Consider the following 23,265-nt stretch of genomic DNA (forward strand, 5'->3'; position numbering starts at 1 on the left):
GCGGGTTCTCCATTGGCCTCCAGGGGGTGGGGATTAGATGGGAGGTGGCCATGGGGCCGCGGCAGAGGTTTGTCCCCTCCTCGGCTTCCGTAGAGGAAGTCGCGCCGACCTGTATCTGGGGTTTCGGTGTCCCCGCCTTCCCGGGGGTCCGGGGTGACATTGCACCGCGCCCCTCACGGGGTCGCGTCGCCACCCCACGCGGACTCCCTGGCTGGCGTGCTTCATCCCTTCGCCTCTCTTGGCCGGGCCCCCACCTCGCCCCCAGCTGCCCAGCCATGGGGGCCGCAGTGTTTTTCGGATGCACTTTCGTCGCTTTCGGCCCGGCCTTTGCGCTTTTCTTGATCACTGTGGCAGGAGACCCGCTTCGCGTCATCATCTTGGTCGCGGGGTGAGTTAAGGGGTTGGGGAGACGCGGGAGGACGCCGAAGAGAGAGATCCAAAAGGGGCTGGAGGAACTGGGGCGAGCTGGGAGCCTGAGAGGGGGAGACAGGTGTCGGAGGTGAAGATTGGAGAGGGTCGAGTCAGGGATCTGGGTGATTCGCCCTTTCCCGCAGTTGGTTTCCGCCTTCCAGAGATCGCACAGATTCCTCCTATACTCCTCCTGCGACGTCCGAGGAGGCCCAAGGCGAAGACTTGGAAGGGGGCTGTGCTGACCTCGGCCGGCCTTAAGGGAGTATCCAGGAATGGATACCTCGCCCTCCTGTCCTCCTACACTCTGGCTCTCATCATTCTGAAGACTCTTGAATCAGATTTCTTACCCTTTCCCTGCGTTCAGATCCCTACAAACTCCCTTGGTGGAGACACGTATCCTATCTCCTCCCTGTCTCCCTGGACAATCCGGAAGTCTAACTTCCACTTTTTATGCTGCAGCCTTGGTTGGTTCCCCTCTTTGATTTCCCTGGTTGCCCCCTCCCCTTGCTTGTCTGATTGCCTTTGTCTTTCCTCAGGGCATTTTTCTGGCTGGTCTCCCTGCTCTTGGCCTCTGTGGTCTGGTTCATCTTGGTCCATGTGACCGACCGGTCAGATGCCCGACTCCAGTATGGCCTTCTGATTTTTGGTGCTGCAGTCTCTGTCCTTCTACAGGAGGTGTTCCGCTTTGCCTACTACAAGCTGCTTAAGTAAGGAGTTGGGGTGGTCTGGAGGGGAGAAGGGCAGAAGACTGAACTATAAGTGGGGCAGCCCTGGGTGGTGGTTTGAACGAGGAGGTACTAAGGGAAGATATTAGAGGGGAAGGCGATTCCTGCCCTCCCTCATGTTTCCCCTATCCCACCCACCCCACCCCACCCCAGGAAGGCAGATGAGGGGTTAGCATCGCTGAGTGAGGACGGAAGATCACCCATCTCCATCCGCCAGATGGCCTATGGTGAGCCAAGGGAGAGGGACTGGAGGAGGGAGTTGGACACTCCTCTCTCCCAGGGAAGTCTCTAAACATCCACATGTCCTAAGCGGCTTCTTGTTTTTCTTCATACCTGACTTCCAAGGAGAGGTGGTCTGGAGGGAGAGTAGGTGTGGGGGAACTGTGACTGGGAATGGGGAGGGATCACTGGTAATAAGGCTATAGTGATCTTTGACATTGATGAAGCCCTCCCTCCCCCCCAGTTTCTGGTCTTTCCTTCGGTATCATCAGTGGTGTCTTCTCTGTTATCAATATTTTGGCCGATGCACTTGGGCCAGGTGTGGTTGGGATCCATGGAGACTCACCCTATTACTTCTTGACTTCAGGTAAGGTCCACTTTCTTTCTTGCCTCCATGCCCCATTCATCCCTGACCCTGATTTGATTTATTGGCCTTCCCTGGGAGACTTCTTTGGCTCAACATCTCAGGAGGCTGGGAGAAGATGAGGGATGTATCTCATCCCCATCTCCCTCCCTGCAGCCTTTCTGACAGCAGCCATTATCCTGCTCCATACCTTTTGGGGAGTTGTGTTCTTTGATGCCTGTGAGAGGAGACGGTACTGGGCTTTGGGCCTGGTGGTTGGGAGTCACCTACTGACATCGGGACTGGTGAGTTGGGGACAGGGGCCTGAGTTAGAGAGAAAAGAACTTAATGGTGAGTGGGATGGAGGGGAAATATATTCTCACTTCTTAACATTTAAAAACTTACCTTGGGAGGAGGCAGAAAGGTGAGTCTTTAGACGTCTCTCACCTCAGCATCAATTGTATAACCTGCTCTGGGGATGCTCTAGGGAGGAGTTTGAATGGATTAGTCAAACTAATGCAGATGGCCTGAGGTGAGCAGGAGTGGCAGAAACCTCTGAGGGGGCTGAAAAATCACAAATGCCCTTAACCGTGATGATATCGGTGTTCTGAAGGACTGGGAGATTCGAGTGAGATATCTGGGGGAGATTTGGGTCAAAGGCACAAAGAGAATATGGGGATTAGAGGAAGAATCTAACCTCTTTTCTACTCTTTCCCCCATCCCCAGACATTCCTGAACCCCTGGTACGAGGCCAGCCTGCTGCCCATCTATGCAGTCACTGTTTCCATGGGGCTCTGGGCCTTCATCACAGCTGGAGGGTCCTTCCGAAGTATCCAGCGCAGTCTCTCGTGTAAGGACTGACTACCTGGACTGATCGCCTGACAGATCCCACCTGCCTGCCCACTGCCCGTGACTGAGCCCAGCCCTAGCCCGGGTCCATTGCCCACCATTCTCTGTCTCCTCGTCGGTCTATTCCACCACCTTCAGGGTTTTGCTTTGTCCACTCATGACCTTTAGTCTCTAGGCTTTACCAGGAGCAGTCTGGGTTCAGCCAGTCAGTGACTGGTGGGTTTGAATCTGCACTTATCCCCACCATCTGGGGACCCCCCCCTTGTTGTCCAGGACTCCCCATGTGTCAGTGCTCTGCTCTCACCCTGCCCGAGACTCACCCCCATTCCCCTCTGCAGGCCGACGGCAGGAGGACAGTCAGGTGATGGTGTATTCTGCCCTGCGCATCCCACCCGAGGACTGAGGGAACCTTGGGGGGGACCCCTGGGCCTGGGGTGCCCTCCTGATCTCCTCGCCCTGTATTTCTCCATCTCCTGTTCTGGACAGTGCAGGTTGCCAAGAAAAGGGACCTAGTTTAGCCATTGCTGTGGAGATGAAGTCAATTGGAGGTTCAAGGGTAGACGAGCTCTGAGTTTCCCAGTACCCCCTCCCCAGACTGGATATCTTAAGTCTTTTTCTCAGGTCTGAGGGGAACCATTTCTGGTGTGATAAAGACCCCCAAATTGCCTTTTTCTTTTGAAGCAGGAGGAGGGAGGAAGTATGTGTTAATTCTTCTCCTAACCTCCTTGGACTATATTTTCCCTCCTCAAATTGCTCCTTATGGCTGGGCTTATATCTATCCAGCTTTCCCCTTGGTCCCAGGCTTTGGGGGAAAGGAAGGAAGTGCATGTTTGGGAACTGGTATTACTGGAACTAATGTTTCAACCTCCTTGACCACCAGCATCCCTCCTCTCCCCAAGGTGAACTGGAGGGTGCTGCGGGGAGCTGGCCCACTCCAGAGCTGCAGTGCCACTGGGGGAGTCAGCCTACCGTGACATCGCAGGGAAGGAGGGCAGATTTTTTTCTAGTTTTTAATTGGGGGATGTGGGGGGGGCGGGGAGGTTTTCTATAAACTGTATCATTTTCTGCTGAGGATGGCGTATCCCATCCTTTTAATCAAGGTGATTGTGATTTTGACCAATAAAAAGGACTTTATAATTGTGGGGGAACTTGGCTTTAAAAGGAGGGGATAACATGTTGATTGAGGTTTCTGCCCTCTCATGTCTCTTTTCCAACCTCCCTCCTAACCTGGCAACCTCTCGTTCCCTCCAAGCATAGCTTCGATACAAGGGCAGAAATCTGGGCTGGGGGTCTAACATGTCAGAAGCTCTGGGTTAAGCATTTTCCAGCAGTGGATCTCCCCTTCTCCAGGATTGGGGTAAAAGGAGTTACTCACCCATTCATCCTTTTCCATACCCTTTGCCCACCTCTGCCATCTGAGGCATTAAGGAATTCTCCCATTCTCAAGAGCCCCCAAAGTAAGGCCAGAGGCGGGGTCGGCAAATTTAATTTCCTAATATATTGAGGGAAAAAAACATAGCAGCAGCAACCCTTTTTCCTAAGGGGAGATCTTGTACTATATCTTGGGACAGGGATACAGAGATGAGGGGGTGGGGGACTTTGGGGCACATCCCCAGCTTCCCCTACAACTAAACACAGTTCACCCTCTGCATTGTCAACATAGGGCTGTCCTTATCTATGTGTTTTGAGAGGCTGAAGGTTCTGTTCTTCCTTGAATGAGAGCCTGTCCATACCTCTGTGTAGGGGCTGTCTGGAGGAAGGAGGGATGTCAGCCTACTTCTACAGTATTTTCTGGCCAGTCCCTGCACCCCACTTTAGAAGCTCCCTGATAGGCGAGGGGAAGCCATCTGTGGTGACCGGGAAGGAGTCTATGCCTCGGTGGCTCGTGCTGAGGTGAAGACCACACTTTTCCGGTTTCCCAGTCTCTTCTTCCTGAAAGGGAGAATGGTTCGTGGAAATGGCTAATGTCCTAGGCGAAACAGATTCGAGGTGGAGTAGGCGAATGCTTTTCAACGCCAAAGAAAAGACTGGAGGAATGGAGAATAGGAACTCACCGAATCTTTCTAGCAATGAAATAAACAGCCAGCAGAAGGCAGAGACAGCCAGCCAGGATTCCCACTCCCAGACTCAGCATTTCACCTGGGAGAGATAAAGGTGGAAGGTGTCAGCCTAAGACTAACATAGATATTGAGCTTTTCCCTAACTCACTGAGGAGAACCCTACCCTGCACTCCACCCCTCGATACATGGGTAGGCCTGTCTTACCTGTGGTATACAAGGATCCCACTGTAAGGGAAGAAAACTTGGGTCAGTGAGACTAGATCCCCACCCCAGTTGGGAGTAGCACACTGTGCCAGTACTCGGGGTTGGGGCATGGTTCCCAGTCCAAGCAAGTCCTGGAAATCCCTTCCCCTGTTAGCCTTCTTTTCCTTCCCAGGGGTTCCCTAGTTCCTGCCATTGAGTCCCCCAGTTTCCCGTCTCCTTTTCTGAGCCCTGTACAGTTACCTTGGATGAAAGAAGCAAAGACCGTTCGCTGATTGAGAGGCTGGGGGGCTCGGTAGTTCTGTACCAGGAGCTTAGAGGGCTCCTCTTCCGTGGAGAACAGTGTCTCTTGAAGCTTTTCCAGCTGAGAAGTAGAAGAGTGGGATTAAGGGACAAGTGGCACTCGCTCTCGGGAGTGGGAAAGGGTTTGAGGTTACAGCTATGTCTGCTGTCTCACCTCTCCACCACTCACCTGTCCTATTGAAATCTGGGCCCTTCGACTGAAGACCGTCCAGAGCACACTCTGGTAGCAGGGCGGTGTGGTGAGTGAGCCATTGTAACGGAAGTACTGCGCCAGCAGTGGGGGGAACAACTCTCTCAGGTTGAAGGGAGGCACTGAGGTCTTCTGATCTGGGCAAGAACAGACTAGGACTCATCTCCCTCTCACTGCACCCTCGCTTACCTAGACAGGGCTCCTAGAAGCGAACACCCTACCTACCTCCGGCCCCAACTCACTGCCTCGTTCCAGGCCTCTCAGGCCTTTTTGAGAAATTTCCCTGAAGCCTAATTAATGTTACTTTGTCTTAAGATAGCTTTTTAGGGCTCACCTTTATGCCTGATTTCATGCAAGTGACTCAGAATGTGTTCATAAGCTGGATTCTTAGTCTCACCCACCTGTATGGGGAGGAAAGGGTGAGAGAGTTCGGGATGAGTCCATGTTTGGAGTAAGACACTTGTGTATAGGATAAATAGTCAGAATGGGTTGCTGACTTGTCTTGGGAGGGCGACCAGCAGCACACATGGGCAAAATAGGACTGAGGGATGCAGAGGAAGTGGAGAGAGACCAAGGAGGGATTGGGGGCCACTGACCTCAATGAGGATGCCCAAGACAGCCAGGCCCTGAGGCCTCTGAGCAGCCTCACTTAAGCTTTCGTAGGAATCAGAATCATAATGTACGATGTGGAGCTGAGGGAGGGGAGAGGGAATTGAATCATTTAATGTTTCTCCACCACCCCCTCCCAAAAGCTTTTATCCTAGCCACCACCACCACCTCTAGCACGCCCTAAATCTGTCCCACAAAGCTTGCCCTTTTCCCCCAAGTATGACTTTCCCCAGTTTCCAGATCCTTCCTTTCCCCTGGCACCGACAGTGCCTACCACTGTGTCCTAATCCAGGCTTTGCTCCCTGGTACCTCTGCAGCTGTGGCTTCGCCATTGATCTGGTGCTCTGACCCCCCCAGGGATCCTTTCTGACCCCAGTGCAGGTGGAGCTGGGCAGCTACGTATTTTCGGGGAAGTCCTTCCAGATACAGGGTTGGGGGCAGAGAGAGTTGCACTGTGAGGGAAAGAGAGCGAGTTAGGGTTGGTGGACGAATGTGGATACGTTCCCACCCCTGGGTTGCCACCACTTTGGGGAGATTTGGCCAGCCTTTTCTGTCTCCCTGCACATCACCCACTTCTTCCCATAGGCTACTGCTTTTCTTTTTTCTTTTTGGCCGCACCCTGCGTGCGGCATGTGGGATCTTAGTTCCCCGACCAGGGATCAAACCCGTGCCCCCTTGCAGTGGGAGCTTGGAGTTTTAACCACTGGACCACTGGCTGGAAGTCCTAGCCACTGCTTTTCTCGTAAAGATCTAGTCAATGCTATGATGCTAACCCACCCATAAAGCTTGATCTTACACATTCAGTTCCCACCTTTGGCTACAGGAGCCTGATCCCCATTCTCATGTCTCCAAATTTACAGATGAAACCTTCTGAGAATTTAGAAGTTAGGAGAATGCTTCTTCACTTCTGACTCCTAAGATTGGAACTGGAGCTTATATCTCCTTGGAGCCCTGGTCTTTTTACCTGTGTGGCCATTATTGTGCAGGTCCAAAGGCTCGGTGCCAGGCTCTTCATATCCATGGGGCTGCAGAGGTAGCAACTCAGGGTCAAAAGTCACACTGCCTGTCTGAATGTTGATGGGGGACTGGGCGTTGCTTCCACACTCAGGGTAAGAGGCTGGCCAGTGGTCTTGACCATGTGGACCTGGTGGGGGTTACCACAAACATCTGTCCTGTCCTCCAGCCCCTAACCACCCTTCAGCAACCCTTCACCCAGCTTTACCCGTGTGGAGGCAGAAATGCACTTCTCTCCACCCCAGATGAAGCCCCCAGGTGTGCGGGGCTGGGTGAGCAAGGAGCCCCTCCTGGACTTGCTGCTGCAGTCCCTTCACCTACGCAGAGGCAGTGATGATTCCCCAGCTCTCCTGATGAACGGGGAGCAGTTGCTTTTACTTACTTGTCTTCTTGTTGGAAGACAAGGAAGCTAAATGAGAGGAAGAGGGGATGGATAGAAAGCCCGCATACCCAGAAAGGTGGGATTTGAGTAGGAGCAGGAAAACTGGGGAAATGAAATGGTCCTAGAGAGGTAGGGTCTCCTTGGGGCCCCCCTATCAGGTGGCCTTAAGATTCAGATCTGCTGACTTTCCATCATTCACTTCTTGCTTTCGCACTGGACCTTGCATTGACTCTGGAATTCGGTTTAAGTTATTAATCAGAAACGCAAAGGAATCGGGTTCCACCTCTGCCAGGGTCACAAACTGTCCTGCCGACCTCTTCCTCACCCCTGACCTCAAGCTCTGTCCCAATTCCAGATTCAGGTGGGGGTAGGATCCATCAGGATAGAAAGCGAGCCAGGAGGAGAATTGGCAGCTAAGCTTATGGCGCCTTTCCCCACCCAGTTCCCTTTCCACTCCAGCTCCCTAATTCCCGCACAGATTGACTGAGGACATAACTGGTTTTTCTGCTGAATCAGGGTGTGTGGGATTTGATTGTTAGAACAGCGTCTAGGAATCATATATGTGAAAGCTGGGGCATGGGGAGTCGGGGAAGGAAGGAGCTAGGGTGAGAAGCTGGAGGAAACCTCCCAACCCACGTGGCTAAGTCTTCCCGCCAGGTGAAGAGGTCCCAGTGGGAAAGGGGTGTCGGTAGGCCTTGGGTTCTGCTCTCACCGTCATATGTCCAGTGTTGACCTGCAAGGCAGAATAATTTGAGTTACAGCCAGCGCAGCCTGGGGCAGGGCCCACCTCCACCCCGCCCCCCTTTCTCCTCCCTCTGCTCTACCACTTCCCAAAGGAAGCCCTGAAACTGGACACCTCGGTGGAAAGGTCGAGGGTGGGGGGGGCCCTATTTAAAATCACCAACCAGGCTGTGCTTGTGCTCGCTGAGTAAAGGGGGAGGAGAAATGAAAAGAGATAAAGCCAGGAGACTAAAATTAACCTGGATCCAAATGTGCAAAATACCCAACCCTCACTTTTCTACAGCCTCTGCCAAGCCAATCTAACTCTTAGAAGATGGGGCTGAGGTGACGGTGTAGGGTTTGGAAGAAAGGGACTGGAACAAAGAGAGGGGCAAGGAGTTCAGCATGGGCGGGCAGTGCTGCTGAGGGGAGAGGGCCATTATTCCTTTGCTTGGAAGCATTGCACGAAAGAAGGCACTGAGCTGTGAATTAACATTTAAGTTCCTCCTCTGGTCCCAGGAACTCTAAAGGAAACTTTCCCCATCACCAGGAACCTCTGCTCCCTAGATTCCCAGATGGCTGGGGAAGGTGGGAATCGGGCAGGGTCCGCTCCACGTTGAGGGTAGTGGGTGGGCACAGGCCGCCAGGCTGGCAGGGACAAGGATGAAAGTGAAGCGTTGTGTGTGGAAAAGGGCACTGCCAGCTGGGTCACATGCCAGGCTCTCGTGCAGTCCTGTCTCCAGCTAAAAGGTCGGGGGCCTGCTGGTCCAGCTCTCACCCAGGGCCAAACTGCTTCAAGGGGAAAGGGAGACCTTCCTGTGGGTTGTCTCTGCATTATTCAAACTGCTAGAAACTTTGGAGAAAAATTCTAACTTCCTCCCTGTCTCTCTCTCTCTCTCTCTTATTCCCTTAAACAAACCCCTCAGACTTCTAAGATATCCTTGATCTCATCGTTGGGCTCTTCTCCTGGCCCATCCCTTCGTTCAGACAATTCTGAAAAGCAGCGCAAGGGAGGGCTGGAGGCAGCCTCTCACTCACCAGCTCAGTGGGACACTTCAACAACTCGAATTCCCTGGTTCTGGGCAGGCTGAGAGCCTTGCCCTTCCCCTCCCACCAAATCCTCAGCACAGTAGTTTTACATCTCTTCCTCCTTTTCCCCAATTGGTTCCTTTCTCCTCAGGTGCAATTTACAACTCTCCTCGGCTGGGTGCCCCTCACCATCATCTTCTTTGTGTTCCCCTTCTGCCCTCTAGATACCCCCCTCATCCTGTTCTTCCAACAAATTTTAATTACACACCTGCTATGTGCTAGGCACAGGGATCACAAAAATGAGGGCTAGGGGTTCTGGGGACATTCCTGGAGCACCTCGGCCTGTTCCCCCTCAAGAGTCCATCCTCCTCTCCTGGGAGTTCCTGAAAGTCCTGTGTAAATTGTAAAGGGCCCAAGAGTGTTGACTGTTATTGCTACAGCTTTCAGGAAAAACCGGGAAATTAGTCGCCCCATAGAACCGAGAGGGGACTTTGGCCATGAGATTCATAGTCAGGGATCAGGGTGTGAGTTTGGCAGGAGGCAGGAGTATTCCCCCCACCCCATCAGTCCTCTATCCTTTCACTCCAGGCCTCTTTGGCTCCCTAATTGGATGAGTATGTAGATAAAGAAGACCAGGAGGGTTGCCTGGGACCAGGGCAGTGGGGGAAGGAGCTCCGGAGAGAATTTGCAGCCTGCAAAGTGACTCCCGCAGTGTGTGTACACATCCTGACCCAGGCTAGTTTGCCCCCATCCCCACGAACAGCAAGGCTGGAATGGCAAAGGGAAAAGAAGGAAAGTGGTCTCCTCCCCAGTCCTGTCTTTTCCCCTGCATCCCTGAGCCTATTATTCCAGCCCTAGGCTTCCTCTTACACTCCTCCTCCTCCATTAAGCATGCATGGCAACATGTGTACATCAGCACACACAGACACACACACAGACATCCAGATGTACCTACCCCCGTTGGCAGCCAGGGTCCAAATCACCTCTAGCAGGAGCGTGAAGAACAACATGGTATCCCTGGAAGAAACACAAGGTACTGGGAGTTTGGGGACTAGAGGACTAGGGCAGGGAGAGGGGGGAAGAGAGGAGGGGAGAGAGAGAGGCGGAGGGGTGGGGGAGAGAGAAGAGAAGTTTCCTGGAGTTGAGTGTATTTATCTTTTTCTCTTGCTTTCTTTGTGCCTCTGCGGGCTTCCAGGGGATTTGGTTTTCAGTGGGGTACCGTGAGTTTCCGGGTTCCCAGGATAAATCTCTCTCTGCCCTCTCTTTTTTATCTCCCTCTGCAGTCTTCACTCCACTTGCTGGCCAGCTACTTCACAATTGCCTCCCGCTTTTAAGGTGGCTCTGGACGGGTGTACGTGGGGAGTGGGGACTGTCTGGGTTGTTGGCGAACAGCTCCTTAAATAGCCGATTAAGCATGCAGGATGGCCTCGCTCAGAGCGCAGCACAGCGGGTTTCGCAGGGGACCTGGCCCTGGCTCAGGAGCGCAGCTGGGGTGAGCTCTTCCTTCCTCTGCTATTCACACAGACACTGTTGAGAAGGGTGTCCCCTGGAATGGGCGGGGGCAGGAACGGAGGGTTTGGGGGTCCGATCCTCTGGGGTCCCATCCAGCTCCCTCAGGGGTTCTTATTCCCCATCTGGCTTTTCCTCTGAGGAGCAACTCCCTGGATGGTGTAGGGCAGATGGTGGGAGGACCCGTTCCCCACGCCCTGCAGAATGTGAGTGCCCTGGAATAGGAAGAGTGCAGAGTTAGGAGAGAGGTAAACGAGAAGGAGCTGGGAGACTCAGGGTGCGGGTGGAGGGGAGGAAGTCAAGGACCAGAACGTGGGGTGTGGAAAATAAGGAAGAGAAGTGAGGCAAAGGGAATTCGTTTGGAGCGATCTCCTTCTCCTGCGCCTGTCACCACCGGCTTCCCACGGTGAGGCTGGGTCCACGTGCCTGTGTGGCCTGGGAGGGGGGTGGTTTTGTTTGCTGAATAAAGCCCATTTGTGTGCCCAGCGGGGGGCGGGGCTGCAGCAACACCCTGGAGAGACAGCGGCTCCAACTGTGAGGCCCAGCCATCTCCCTCCCCAGGGAGCCCAGATCTAGGGCGGCTTTTGTCACCAAAGAGGACACTGACCCCTGGCACGGTGGCCAGGGCAGGAGGAGAGACGGGGTGACCTTAGAAACAATCACTACCACCATCAGAAAAAAGGCGGACTCCAGGGCAAGAGAGGGGAGGGAGCAGAGAGAGACCATGTGATCCTGTTGGAGTGGAAGAGGGGCCCAGGGTCTTCCCTCCTGCCCAACAAAGGGCTGAGGCAGGACTTTTGGGACTGAGTGAAACCTGCCACCAGAGAACTGGGCAAGTGGAGCATAGAGGCTGCCGAGTCTCAGGAATGTGGGCTGGTGTTTGTTCCCCCACGGGACTGGAAATCCCGATTGGAATGTACATCCTAAATCCCTCACTACAGAATGTGAAACCCAAAGATAACTTCAGGCCAGACTTTGAAATCTCTTTTTCCTGATACCCTTCACCGGAGTCACAGCCAGAAAGATGCACCCGTTTGAGCTCCTTCTGCCCTCCTTGCTTCTGCCAAGTAGCAATAAATAGCCAAAACAAAGGGAGCGGAAACTAAATAAGGGTGCAGGATAAAAGCCAAGTGAACAGAATAATGCATCTGCTAGATCATCAGCCCCTGCAGAGGCAGGAGCCTACCATGCTTTTCTGTCCACTGTGGTTGATCTGCAAAGCAAAGCCATTTTGCAGATGTCATTTCCTTTTTAATTCTTTCATCACCCTCCGAATTACTTTTCCCTTACAGATAAGTTTTATGTTTCAATGTTCCCCCAAAGCCCCACTCATCCCATCTAAGAAGAAGAAAAGGCTTAAAGTATAAATTATACTTCCTGGGAATCAGGACAGTTAACACAGAGGAACAGAAAAAAGAAAGAAAGCAGAGACATCTTTTGCAAGGTAGGAAAGAAGAGTCCCGGACAGAATGACCTCTGCCAGGACAGAGTTCCCCTGGAGTGTCTGGGGCTGTGATGCAGCCTCCCAAGGTAGGTAACGTGTCTTACCAGGCGCCACCTCCTGGTTGTCTATGAATTTTTTAATTTTTAAAGTTTCAATTCAAAATGTTTTGTGTGTGATTCCTTCTGGGAAGTGTTTCACTACTGGTGGGCTTTGGCATTTTGCCTACACAACTGAATAATGTTTCACAAAGATGTCTTAGCCCCAAATCAGCATCTTCCCACTTCTGAGTGAGCAGTCCCTCCAGGCCCTCATGCTTCCCAAAAGGACGAAGGCCCTGGTATCTAGGAGAGAGGGGGAAAGGAGGCAAACTCCAGGCACTTGCCTTTATTTATTTATTTTTTAAAATTTTTATTGGAGTTACCTTTATTTTTACCTTTGGCTTTACTGTGGATATTCCTGTTGTCACCAGGCTGATTTGGAGTAGTGTCAGGAGGACCCCTACATGTTAAAATAAAAAAACGCCCCCACAGTTGCTACTCAAACTCTGACGCCTTTGTTTTAATTCCTACTTCTCCCTCTAGCCCTTTGCTCACTCTGGGGTTGGCTGAAACCCTGCTAAAACCAAGTTCTGCTGCCTTCTGGCGCCATCTCCTGTCCTTCCAAATGCAGTGAAATATGAACCAGTCAGAGAGTCAAAGGTATCCAAGTGTGGTGACTTTTGGGTTTGTTTTTTCTTGCCTTGTTTTATTTATTTATTTACTCGGCTGTGCCGGGTCTTAGTCGCGGCACGTGGGATCTTTGTTGTGGCATGCATGTGAGATCTAGTTCCCTGACCAGGGATCGAGCTTGGCCCCTCTGCATTGGGAGCGTGGCGTTTTAAGCACTGGACCACAACGTAAGTCCCAAGGGTTTGTTTTTTTCTTAAGAGGTCCTTTTTTTTCTTTTTAATAAATTTATTTATTATTATTTATTATTTATTTTTGGCTGCGTTGGGTCTTCCTCTAGCTGCGGCGAGCGTGGGCTACTCTTCGTTACGGTGCATGGGCTTCTCATTGCGGTGGCTTGTTGCAGAGCACGGGCTCTAGGCGCGTGGGCTTTAGTAGTTGTGGCACGCAGCCTCAGTTGTTGTGTCTTGAGGGCTTCAGTAGTTGTGGCTCACGGGCTCTAGAGCGCAGGCTCAGTAATTGTGGTGCACGGGCTTAGTTGCCCCGCGGTATGTGGGATCCCGGACCAGGGCTCGAACCCATGTTCCCTGCATTGGCAGGCTGATTCTTAACCACTGCTCCACCAGGGAAGTCCCTTAAAGGGTCCTTTCTTAAAAGGATATTTAAACTTACTAAATACGGTAAATAGTCTAAAACACCTTGCAGTAACCCACTAAGTGCTCTGAGTTTGTGTTGTGGGGAATATGAGAGTTCAGCGAGGGAGGGAGGCAGATCAAAAGGAAAGAGGAATGGTCAACACAGAAATTTGCTCAAACAGTACAGGTGGTGACTAATTGCCTAGAAGAGAGAATCGATGAGGAGACAGAATTAGATGGATTCAGTTTCCTAAAAGGGCAAGCAACTTTGCGCCGTGAGTAACATAGTAACACAGAGTAGTAACATAGAGTAACATAGTAACATAGAGATAGTCTATTTGGATAATCGCATTTATTATCACACGCTTGTCTTCTAACACACTGGTACTGAAGGCCCTTAAGCAAACACAAAAGCTTTCAAGAATTAAAGTCAAAGTAATTTGGGGGAGGGGCTGATCAGAACTCTGGATCATTTTCTCAGTTTTCCAGTTCACATCGCATGACAGATGCAGTATGAGAATCTTGTAGACAGAAGACAGGTCAAAGTTTGTGGTCTGAAATGTTGCAACTTTAATTAAAAAGGAGTAACTTTGTGTCATGCATTGATTCCATGCTCAGAACACTGCCTGGTACATAAATATTTGCTGATTGAATGAATGAGTCTAGTCACTGGAATATTTATTTACTTTCTTTCTGCCTTTTCCCAGAATTTTAGGCCAGGAGGGTCCTCAGGCATCATTTCAACTCTCTTGTTATACCCTATAAAGACTGAGTTTTGAAGGATTTATGGATTCTCCCATGGCTAGTCATAGAGCTGCTAAGCTAAACCAGAAAAAGGACATAGGCGCCATTGAACTTTCTCTTTTTGGTTTTCAAACGTCATTGTACATCAGAATCACCTGGAAAGCCTGTTAAAATTCGGATTTCTGGGCCTCTGACCCAAGGTTTCTGATTCTGTAGGTTTGGAGTATGTCCAGAGATTTGCATTTTTTGATAGGTAAAAAGTAGATTTATTAATAACGCTTTGTAAAGAGGTTGGAGGAAAATGGGGCACAAGAGGATGGTCATGTCCCAGGTCTTGGGCAAGTTCCTGGGACAGGCTGCCAAGTGAGGGTCCTTGGCTTCACTCAGGAAAGAATTCAAGAGGGATTCTTGAATCCCTGAAAGTGAAAGCAGAGAGACACATTCCATAGGCAGAATGTGGTCCTTCTCAGAAGGTGAGAACGGCCCAGAGACTTGCATTTCTAATAGGTCCCCTGGTGACCTGTTAGATGGTACTGGTCTGAGGGCCCACACTTGAGAATCAGTGCTCTACACCTATTGGAGGAGCAGAGGTGGTAAGGAGTTTGCTTTTTCTTTCTTTTTTTTGCCGCACGGCCTGGCTTGATCTTAGTTCCCCAGCCAGGGATTGAACCTGGGCCACGGAAGTGAAAGCACCAAGACCTAACCACTGGACTGCCAGGGAATTCCCAGGAGTTTGCCATTATTTGTAGAGATTCCAGCCATCTGGAGTTGTTCTTGCAGTCCCTTCTGCAAAGGTTAGCGACAATACTTTCACTAGTTTACAAACATATATTGAGTACTTCTAGGTGCTAGGCAACATGGCAGGCCCTAGAAAGAAAAAATTAATGACATAATCCCAGCCCTCAAGAACTTCACAATCTCTTTAGGGGATGCAGATCCCTTACCCAATTACTAGAATACAACAGTGAGAAGTTCTAAATAGTGGTAGAACAAAGTGTTATGTGAACCAAGGGGGGTGGACAATTGGCAGTGAGATTTTCTTTAGCTGATGTCAACAATCTTTCCACAGGATGGGTGCGTAACCAGGGCCTATAGTTATATATGAGAACATAAAAAGTGCACTCCACAGCAGGCAGACCCATGCTTCACTGTCTCTGAGATGACGCCAAAGGATACGTTATGTCAAAGCAGGATTCTCCTTAGTATATTTAATAAACTGCTTCCTCTGCAAGGAAGGATATCATGGTGCCCTGGAATTATAATAATTTGTTCCATCTACTCTGGTGGCCTCCTTATTCTGCCTGACTTCTCCCTTTTCTTTTTATTCTCTACCATTCATCTAACTCAAATGAAGGTTGTGTTCCAACCCAAGCAAAAGACAGTAACACTTATGCCACTTCCCTTCAATAGTGAGAAGATTCTAGTTAAAGATATTTTTCTTTGTTTTTTAAAGAATTGTTATGTCTGAATTGCTATAGGAATAGGAATCAGATGATAATATAGCAAAATCTTGTGACGATGGTAGCTTATTACTGGTTTAATCATCCCCCAAATAAGAAGTCTGTTCTCAGATCAGATTGTGACAAATGATTTGGGTTTTCTTTGAAACCTTAAAGGAAAAGAGCTTGCTGTGCTTTCATCGACATTTTATTTGCTTCAAAATATCTATACTTTTTTTTTAAAAAAGAGCATGAGGGCTTCCCTGGTGGCGCGGTGGTTGAGAGTCCGCCTGCCGATGCAGGGGACACGGGTTCGTGCCCCGGTCCGGGAGGATCCCACGTGCCGCAGAGCGGCTGGGCCCATGAGCCATGGCCGCTGAGCCTGCGCGTCCGGAGCCTGTGCTCCGCAACGGGAGAGGCCACAACAGCGAGAGCCCCGCCTACCGCAAAAAAAAAAAAAAAGAGCTTGAGTCTTGAAAGGTAAAGTGGCTTGGCTGGGGTCATGTAGAAATATTACTAGGACAAAGCAGCAGGCTCTGACAGACCCACCACTCAAAATGTAAGATACTTTAAAAACAAAACCAAAAACCTTTAAAGGAAACAGATGACATTTTTGACTCTGGCTGCTTCTGCCTCAGTTAATTCCCTGTAGCTGGTGGGGAGTCATTGCTTTGAGGAGGAAATACAAATACAAAACCAAGAAACCTTTTTTTTTTTTTTAAAGGTTCGAGTCATTTGTAAGGCAATACCTGCAAAAGTGAAATGCAGTTATTTATGAGCTCATAGATCCTGCATTCTCCCCATTTTTCTACCATCAAACATGCTTATTGTTTCATGTATTACATATATTTTATTTAAATAGCACCATCACTGGCTGGTTACAAATCCATGCACATTGGCAAGAATTTCTTTTTGTTCCTTTTTTAAAAAATAAAAAGGAAATGTTGGAGTTGGCTCCAGAATGGTAGAGAATATCAGATCTTAGCAATGGCTTGTCACTTTTCCTCTTAATTATTATTTTACAATATACAAATAATACCTGATTAGTTTAAGGAAAAGAGAAGATTCCAAAAAGCAAAAAAGAAAAATAACATCACTCAAAATTCTCCTAATTAGAGATAACCACTGTTACCATTCTACTAACTTACAATCTTTTTTCTATGACGCTATATCTAAATGCATATATTTTGTGTGTATAAATATTATTTTTTTTACAAAAATAGGACCAAGCTATATACATAATGGGCCTATAACCTTTTTTCTTGACACTACTTTGTGAACATTCTTCTATGTCAATAAATATATATCCCTGTCAGCAATTTAAACTGCATAGTATTGTATAGTAGAAACCCAATGTGTTTAACTAATCCTCTGCCTTTGGACTGGTAGGTGTTTTTCATTTTTTAAAAAATTTTTACCTATGACAAACAATACTTCAATCAGAATATTCTTGTTCATATATATTTACACATTTGTCCAACTCTTTCCTAGAAGTAGAATTGAAAGAGGGTGTATACTTTTCAAAAAAACTCTTTATTATGAAAAATTTCAAACTCATTCCTTTTGTTAAAGTCAGGTTTCTGGAGGTGTAATTTACATGGAGTAAAATTCACCCTTCTTTTTTTTGCGGTACGCGGGCCTCTCACTGTTGTGGCCTCTCCCATTGCGGAGCACAGGCTCCGGACGCGCAGGCTCAGCGGCCATGGCTCATGGGCCCAGCTGCTCCGTGGCATGTGGGATCTTCCCGGACCAGGGCACGAACCCGTGTCCCTTGCATCGGCAGGCGGGCTCTCAACCACTGCACCACCAGGGAAGCCCCACCCTTTTTAGTGTAGAGTTCTATGAGTTTTGACAAATGCATAAAGCCGTGTAACCACCATCATAATCAGGACATCACCCTGTCCCGGACATAATTCCTGATCTGTTTCTCACCCTATAAGTTTGCCTTTTCCAGAATGTCTTATGTATTAAATTATACAGCATGTAGCCTTTTGAGTCAGGTTTCTTTCACTCAGCATTCATTCATGTTGTTGCGTATCAGGAGTTTGCTTCATTTTACTGCTGAGTTTTTCTGTTATACAGTTGTACACAGTTGGTTTATCCATTCACTAGTTGAAGAATATGTGGGCTGTTTTTAGTTTTCAGGAACCACAAGTAAAACCACTATAAACATTCAAGTACAGGTTTTTGAGTGGACGTATGTTTTTATTGTTCTTAACTAAATACCTAGTGCTGGGTCGTGTGGTAAGTGTATGTTTAACTTTGTGAAAACTGCCAAACTGTTCTTCATAGTGTTTTTTATTCCCACCAGCAGTGTTTGAGAGCTCTGGTTGCTCCAGCACTTGATACAGTCAGTTGAAAAAAAAGTAGCCAATCTAATAGGTGTGTAGTGATATTTCATTTTGGGTTTAATTTGGGGTGTGTACTATTTATTTATTTTTGGCTTCGTTGGGTCTTCGTTGCTGTGCGTGGGCTTTCTCTAGTTGCGGCGAGCGGGGACTACTCTTCGTTGCGGTGTGCGGGCCTTTCATTGCGGTGGATTCTCTTGTTGTGGAGCACAGGCTCTAGGTGTGTGGGCTTCAGTAGTTGTGGCATGAGGGCTCAGTAGTTGTGGCTCGCGGGCTTTAGAGCACAGGTTCAGTAGCTGTGGCACATGGGCTTAGTTGCTCCGTGGCATGTGGGATCTTCCTGAATCAGAGCTCAATCCCGTGTTCCCTGCATTGGCAGGCGGATTCTTAACCACTGCGCCACCAGGGAAGCCCTGTTTCTTCTGTTTTAGCCCTATGCTCACCCTCATCTTCAAGGATTCTTAGTGTTTCCAAATTCAAAATCTTTGTGGGGTTCTACAGTGTAAATCAGTTTGTCTCTCAATCTCCTGCAGGCAGTAAGGTTTCAACTTTCTCCTCTCTGCTAAGACAATTACCTCTAGTCTAATGGGGTCTCTGAGGGGGTCCCAATAATAGCATTCCTTCTTTGTGCAAGCATCCTGAACAAGTTGAGAAATAAAGCAAAAAGTAAATATGGAGGTCAACATATCTCCTTTGTTACTGTTGGAGGCCAGATTGGAGGATGCAGCTTAGTTTGACAGTCAGTGGGCCTGCTAACTGAACCCCAGAATCAGGCAGCCTGGATTGGGGCAGACGTCAGTGTGGAGGAACACAGCAGAATGTGTGTTCTGATGAACAGGCTCTCTCTCCCAGGAGCACAGAGGATGGAAGGAAGTGGAATACTCCACTTAGGGTGGATGAACAAAGGACTGGGAGAGGCCCAGCTGTACTAACTGAGCTCTTTTTTTTCAAGAAGGAAAACATCAGAAGTGAGGAGAAAGCCTTTCTGAACTACATGGTTCATCAGCTTCACAGATTCCATAATTTTGTTGGGCTCTCTCATCAACTGTCTTCTACTTGTTCAGTCTCTTTGTCATTTTGGGTTTAAGTTTATTCCTTCAAAGTCATTTTAGTAGGTTTGGGAAGGAATGGAGGTAAGTATGTACTATATTAAATTCTCCATGTTTAACTAGAAGTTTCAAGTTATTTTTTGAAAGTTACCTTGTTATCAAGGTTACACATTTTTTTTAAGGTAACTATTATCTGTGCTACTGGAGAAATGCAATGATGCAATAATTCTTAGAGTGCAAAATCTCTAAATCATTTCTATTTGATATTGCAATATAGATTTATTTCTAGGAGACTTACTCTCCCAATTTTGTTTTACTTTGACTAATGTTAAAACTGTTTTGTACTCCCTTTGTACACCTCATAAAGAGGTGACTCAAACTGGGGAATATCAACCTAGAATTTTATCCTTTTGCAGATATTTCCTAGAATTTGGTATTCATACAGCAAAACTCAAGAGTTTATTGTAATGGTATGCTTCCCTTTTCGCCACTCACTGAAAATCCCTACAGAGAAAAGGTTCCCAAATTAAAGAAAGAATGAGATTGGAAAAAACCTGGAAAATGTGTGGCAGTTCAATCATTTTATAGTATTCATGGTGCCAATCAAACCCTTTTCTCAAAAAAAATCTGATAAATATCTTCAACTAAATTAAAATTTAGTGGAGTTCTTACATCTCAACAGAGGTCATAAGATTGAATATCTATGTGTGGCATTTTGGGCATTAATGGGGTAAGAATATTTTAGGGAGCAGAACATTTTGTGTACATGAATTAAACAGGATTATAATGGTCACCTTCGGAAAAAGATGTGAACTTTGATCAGAGGAACCGGGTTTCAGATTCATCTTCACAAAGCACTAATCGTAGGACCTTGAGTGTATCCCTAGTTTTGCTATTGTTTAGTTATCCATTGCTAACAAATCACCTCAAAACTGAGTAGTTTAAAATAACAACCGTGGGGCTTCCCTGGTGGTGCAGTGGTTGAGTGGTTGAGAATCCGCCTGCCAATGCAGGGGACGTGGTTCAATCCCTGGTCCAGGAAGATCCCACATGCCGCGGAGCAACTAAGCCCGTGCGCCACAACCACTGAGCCTGTGCTCTTGAGCTCGCGAGCCACAACTACTGAGCCCGCGTGCCGTGACTACTGAAGCCCACATGCCTACAGCCCGTGCTCTGCAACGAGAAGCCACTGCAATGAGAAGCCCGTGCACGGCAACGAAGAGTAGCCTCTGCTCGCTGCAACTGGAGAAAGCCTGCGTGCAGCAGCGAAGACCCAACACAACCAAAAAAAACAAAAAAAAAACCCCAGAAAAAACCCCACAACAACAACTGTGCTGGGAACTCCCTGGTGGTCCAGTGGTTAGGACTTGGTGCTTTCACTGCCAGGCCCAAGTTCAGTCCCTGGTCAGGGAACTAAGATCCTGCAGGCCGTGCGGTGTGGCCGGAAAAAAAAAAACCAAAACCATGCTTTATTTACTTAAGATTCTGAAATTTGGGCAGGGCATGGTAGAATGGCTCATCTCCACTCCACATGATGTTGGCTGGGACAGCTTGACAAGGGCTGGACGATCCAAGATGGCTTCACTCACATGGCTGGGACCTCCATGGGGGCGGCTGGGACAGCTTGGGGGATGTCTGGGCTCTCTTTCTCTTTATAGTCTCTCATCCTCTAGGGCCTCTCTCTAAATATGGCCTCTCTCTCCAGCAGCCTAGTTGAACTTCTTTATTTGAGAACTGATCCCTAAGAGAGCAAAAACAGAAAATACCAGGCCTCTTAAGGGCTAGGCCCAGAACTTGCACAGTGTTATTTCCACTACATTCTATTGGTGAAAGCAAATCACAAAGCTATCCCAGATTCAACGGGAGGGGAAATACACTCCACTTCTTGATGGGATGAGTGCCATATATGCACAGGGTGGGAGAAATCATCCATGGCCATCTTTGGAGACAATTTACCCCACCATTTAGCCACAATAAACTTCCTTTTTTTCCTTTGGAAAGGTAGCTCATTTTAGATAGTTATAGATATAGGTATAGATATAGATATAGAGATATATAGCCCTTAACTCTAAGATCCTATACAAATATAACAACTTACTTTGCCTTGACGGGTGTTGACCTGGAAGCTTTTCACAGAATATTAGCACAATGAGCCTGTAGAATTGTTCATATTCTTTGAGTATTGATCATCTATCCTGGTGCCAAGAGGGGCAGTAGCGACCCTGTTGGATGGTTTTCTGGGATTTCTCAGAGGTATGGGTAGGAAAAGTTTCTCGTGGTTCTAAATCAGCCTGAACTCTGGAGAAAATGCACTGGCATTAGTTGCACCAGCTTAGTTTTGTCTTGAGACTGCGAATTAACTAGTTTGGAAAACGGAAAGGTAAAAAGTTAAGAGGAAGAGAAGTTTGCAGTTATCCTTAGCTCCTATTACTTATTCCTCAAGAAGGCATCAACCAAACTCTGTATTTCCTAATGGAAGTATGAATTTAAACTACCATCTCAGAGTTATTTGAGACATAATCAATTACTGAACACGTCTTGAGTACCCACTGTGTGCTCAGCACTGTGCTAAGGCCTGTGAGTGATGCCAGAGGAAACCAAGTTACTGACTTGGTTTTTCTCTAGGAAATTCCAATCTGGTTGGGCAAATTGAATTAGATAACACCTATGAGACGTTGCAAGGCAGCATAGGATAAACGCTGAATACGTTTAATAAGTCCTAAGGATTCAGAGGAGGTAAAAATCATTTTGGTTAAAGTGGAAGAACAGCATAAGCAAAACTAAAAACTAAAAAGAGTAGAATGACTATCACCAGTACAGAGCAAAAGGGCACTAGTGAGTCTTGATCAGAAAAATGTGATCGAGGGGGTTGTTCAAGTTACAATTTCTGTATAACAACTCCGAATTTAGAGGTTTAAATGATCATTTTATTCTCTCATGGTTTTTGTGGGACAGGAATTGGGGACAGGTTCAGCTGGGTGGTCTGGCTCTGGATTTCTTATGTGGTTGCAATCAGACAGTGGCTGGAGCTGGAAACAGTGGGGCCTGGAGAAACTGAGGGCTGGCTGGGTACCTCTCACCTCTCCATGTAGGCTGGAGGCTTCTCCATGTAGTTTCTCCCATAGGTCAGTTTGGGCTTTCTCAGAGGGTAGCTATGTGGAGAGGGGCTCTGTCACATGTTTGGTTCCCTAGGAACTCAACTGTGAGATGGAAATAGCATTCGGGATATTTACTGATATTTTCAGGGGAATGCTCTTGGGACCAATACCTGTGGAAGGGAGGAGAAGGAAGCAGGATTAAGCTGTGGGAGAAACTGAATGGCAATGCAGTCCAACAAAATTCTCAGTCAACCCCTGGGGGTGCTCTAGAGCTGGATGAATGAGTCTTGTCAGGGAAAAAGGGCTGGCTGGGCCTTTATACCCCCGTGTTGATCACTCACTGGATGTAGGATGCCCCCAGAAGGAGGTATAACCTTGGGCAAGGCAACTTTCTTCAGCTGAGGCAACCCCTACAAGTACTGACAGCTGAAGGTCATCTTCCGGCAGTACTCCCAGTACCATGGAATAAGTCCTCGTTCCTGAAGGAAAATCTGGGTGGTGCATCACAGTGTTGGCTATAGCCCCAAACAGATCTGTGGCTTTCAGTAGAAGGAGTTGGTCCTCTTGTACCCACCTGACACAGAGGCAGTTGGGGAAAAAATACTCCAAACTCAGTCTCCTGCAGACTTCCAATTTCCTGTCAGTGCCCCTCCCCCATGGACCAAATGCAGGAAGTCATAGGACTGGATGCAGTTCACGTGGGTTTTGGGTAGCAGAGCAGGGTGGAGAAGGGCGAAGAGTGGATCTGGAGAGGCAACAGAAGATATTCGGCAGCGGAAATGACTTTAGTTTTTGAACGTTAAAGATGTTGAGTTAATAATATCCTGATGCATGCTTCTTATTGGTGCATTAAAGGAGTGTTCTGAACTGTCCTCTCATTCATTCCACTCCTTGCTCCTTTACTCCTGAATCCTTAACCTCACTCTTTATTCTACCATTTAAACCCTGCCTCATTACTTCAGCTTAAAATATGTTTTACTTCACAAGTTTGGCTTTTTTCCTGATTCTATTTCTTTTTTTTTAATTTAAAGAAATTAAAAAAATTAAAGTATGGTTGATTTACAATGTTGTGTTAGTTTCCGCTGTACAGCAAAGTGATTCAGTTATATATATATGTATATATTCTTTTATTTATTTTTTTGGTTGCGCCAGGTCTTAGTTGTGGCAGGCAGGCTCCTTAGTTGCGGCTCACAGGCTCTTTATTTGTGGCATGTGAACTCTTAGTTGCAGCATGCCTGTAGGATCTAGTTTCCTGACCAGGCATCGAACTCCGGCTCCC

General features: G+C 48.1%; 2 protein-coding genes across 3 annotated transcripts; one reads left to right on the top strand and one right to left on the bottom strand.

The window, feature by feature from the left end:
* Positions 1-55: 55 nt before the first annotated feature.
* On the top strand, positions 56-3,614 carry APH1A (aph-1 homolog A, gamma-secretase subunit). The gene is made up of 7 exons (XM_082673680.1): positions 56-388; positions 948-1,118; positions 1,290-1,363; positions 1,600-1,722; positions 1,876-2,003; positions 2,425-2,548; positions 2,886-3,614. The coding sequence occupies exons 1-7, from the start codon at positions 276-278 to the stop codon at positions 2,948-2,950; spliced, it is 798 nt and encodes a 265-aa protein (XP_082529806.1). The 5' UTR covers positions 56-275; the 3' UTR covers positions 2,951-3,614.
* A 416-nt stretch (positions 3,615-4,030) lies between these two features.
* CA14 (carbonic anhydrase 14) lies at positions 4,031-10,981 on the bottom strand. 2 transcript variants are annotated; one of them, XM_082662023.1, is made up of 12 exons: positions 10,275-10,981; positions 10,011-10,072; positions 8,019-8,039; positions 6,875-7,054; positions 6,220-6,362; positions 5,898-5,993; positions 5,636-5,702; positions 5,281-5,438; positions 5,052-5,172; positions 4,812-4,832; positions 4,602-4,686; positions 4,031-4,479 (listed from the first exon to the last, which is right to left on the bottom strand). In XM_082662023.1, exons 2-12 carry the CDS (start codon positions 10,063-10,065, stop codon positions 4,416-4,418), a joined length of 1,011 nt encoding a protein of 336 aa, XP_082518149.1. In that variant the 5' UTR covers positions 10,066-10,072; positions 10,275-10,981; the 3' UTR covers positions 4,031-4,415. The 2 variants fall into 2 exon arrangements, with proteins under 2 accessions (XP_082518149.1, XP_082518148.1); XM_082662022.1 differs by having other exon boundaries at positions 10,011-10,114.
* Between the last annotated feature and the right edge of the window lie 12,284 nt (positions 10,982-23,265).

The sequence above is a fragment of the Grampus griseus genome, assembly GCF_964374135.1.
Source record: "Grampus griseus genome assembly, chromosome: 1".
Taxonomy (NCBI): domain Eukaryota; kingdom Metazoa; phylum Chordata; class Mammalia; order Artiodactyla; family Delphinidae; genus Grampus; species Grampus griseus.

Excerpts from the sequence above, each read along its gene's own strand:
- CA14 (XM_082662023.1), bottom strand. The coding sequence starts at position 10,065 with ATGTTGTTCTTCACGCTCCTGCTAGAGGTGATTTGGACCCTGGCTGCC. Across the intron at positions 8,040-10,010 it reads GACCCTGGCTGCCAACGGGG|GTCAACACTGGACATATGAC; the intron begins GTAGGTACATCT and ends TCTGCCTTGCAG. Across the intron at positions 5,703-5,897 it reads TCTTGGGCATCCTCATTGAG|GTGGGTGAGACTAAGAATCC; the intron begins GTCAGTGGCCCC and ends CTCCCCATACAG.
- APH1A (XM_082673680.1), top strand. The coding sequence starts at position 276 with ATGGGGGCCGCAGTGTTTTTCGGATGCACTTTCGTCGCTTTCGGCCCG. Across the intron at positions 1,119-1,289 it reads GCCTACTACAAGCTGCTTAA|GAAGGCAGATGAGGGGTTAG; the intron begins GTAAGGAGTTGG and ends ACCCCACCCCAG. Across the intron at positions 1,723-1,875 it reads CTATTACTTCTTGACTTCAG|CCTTTCTGACAGCAGCCATT; the intron begins GTAAGGTCCACT and ends CCCTCCCTGCAG.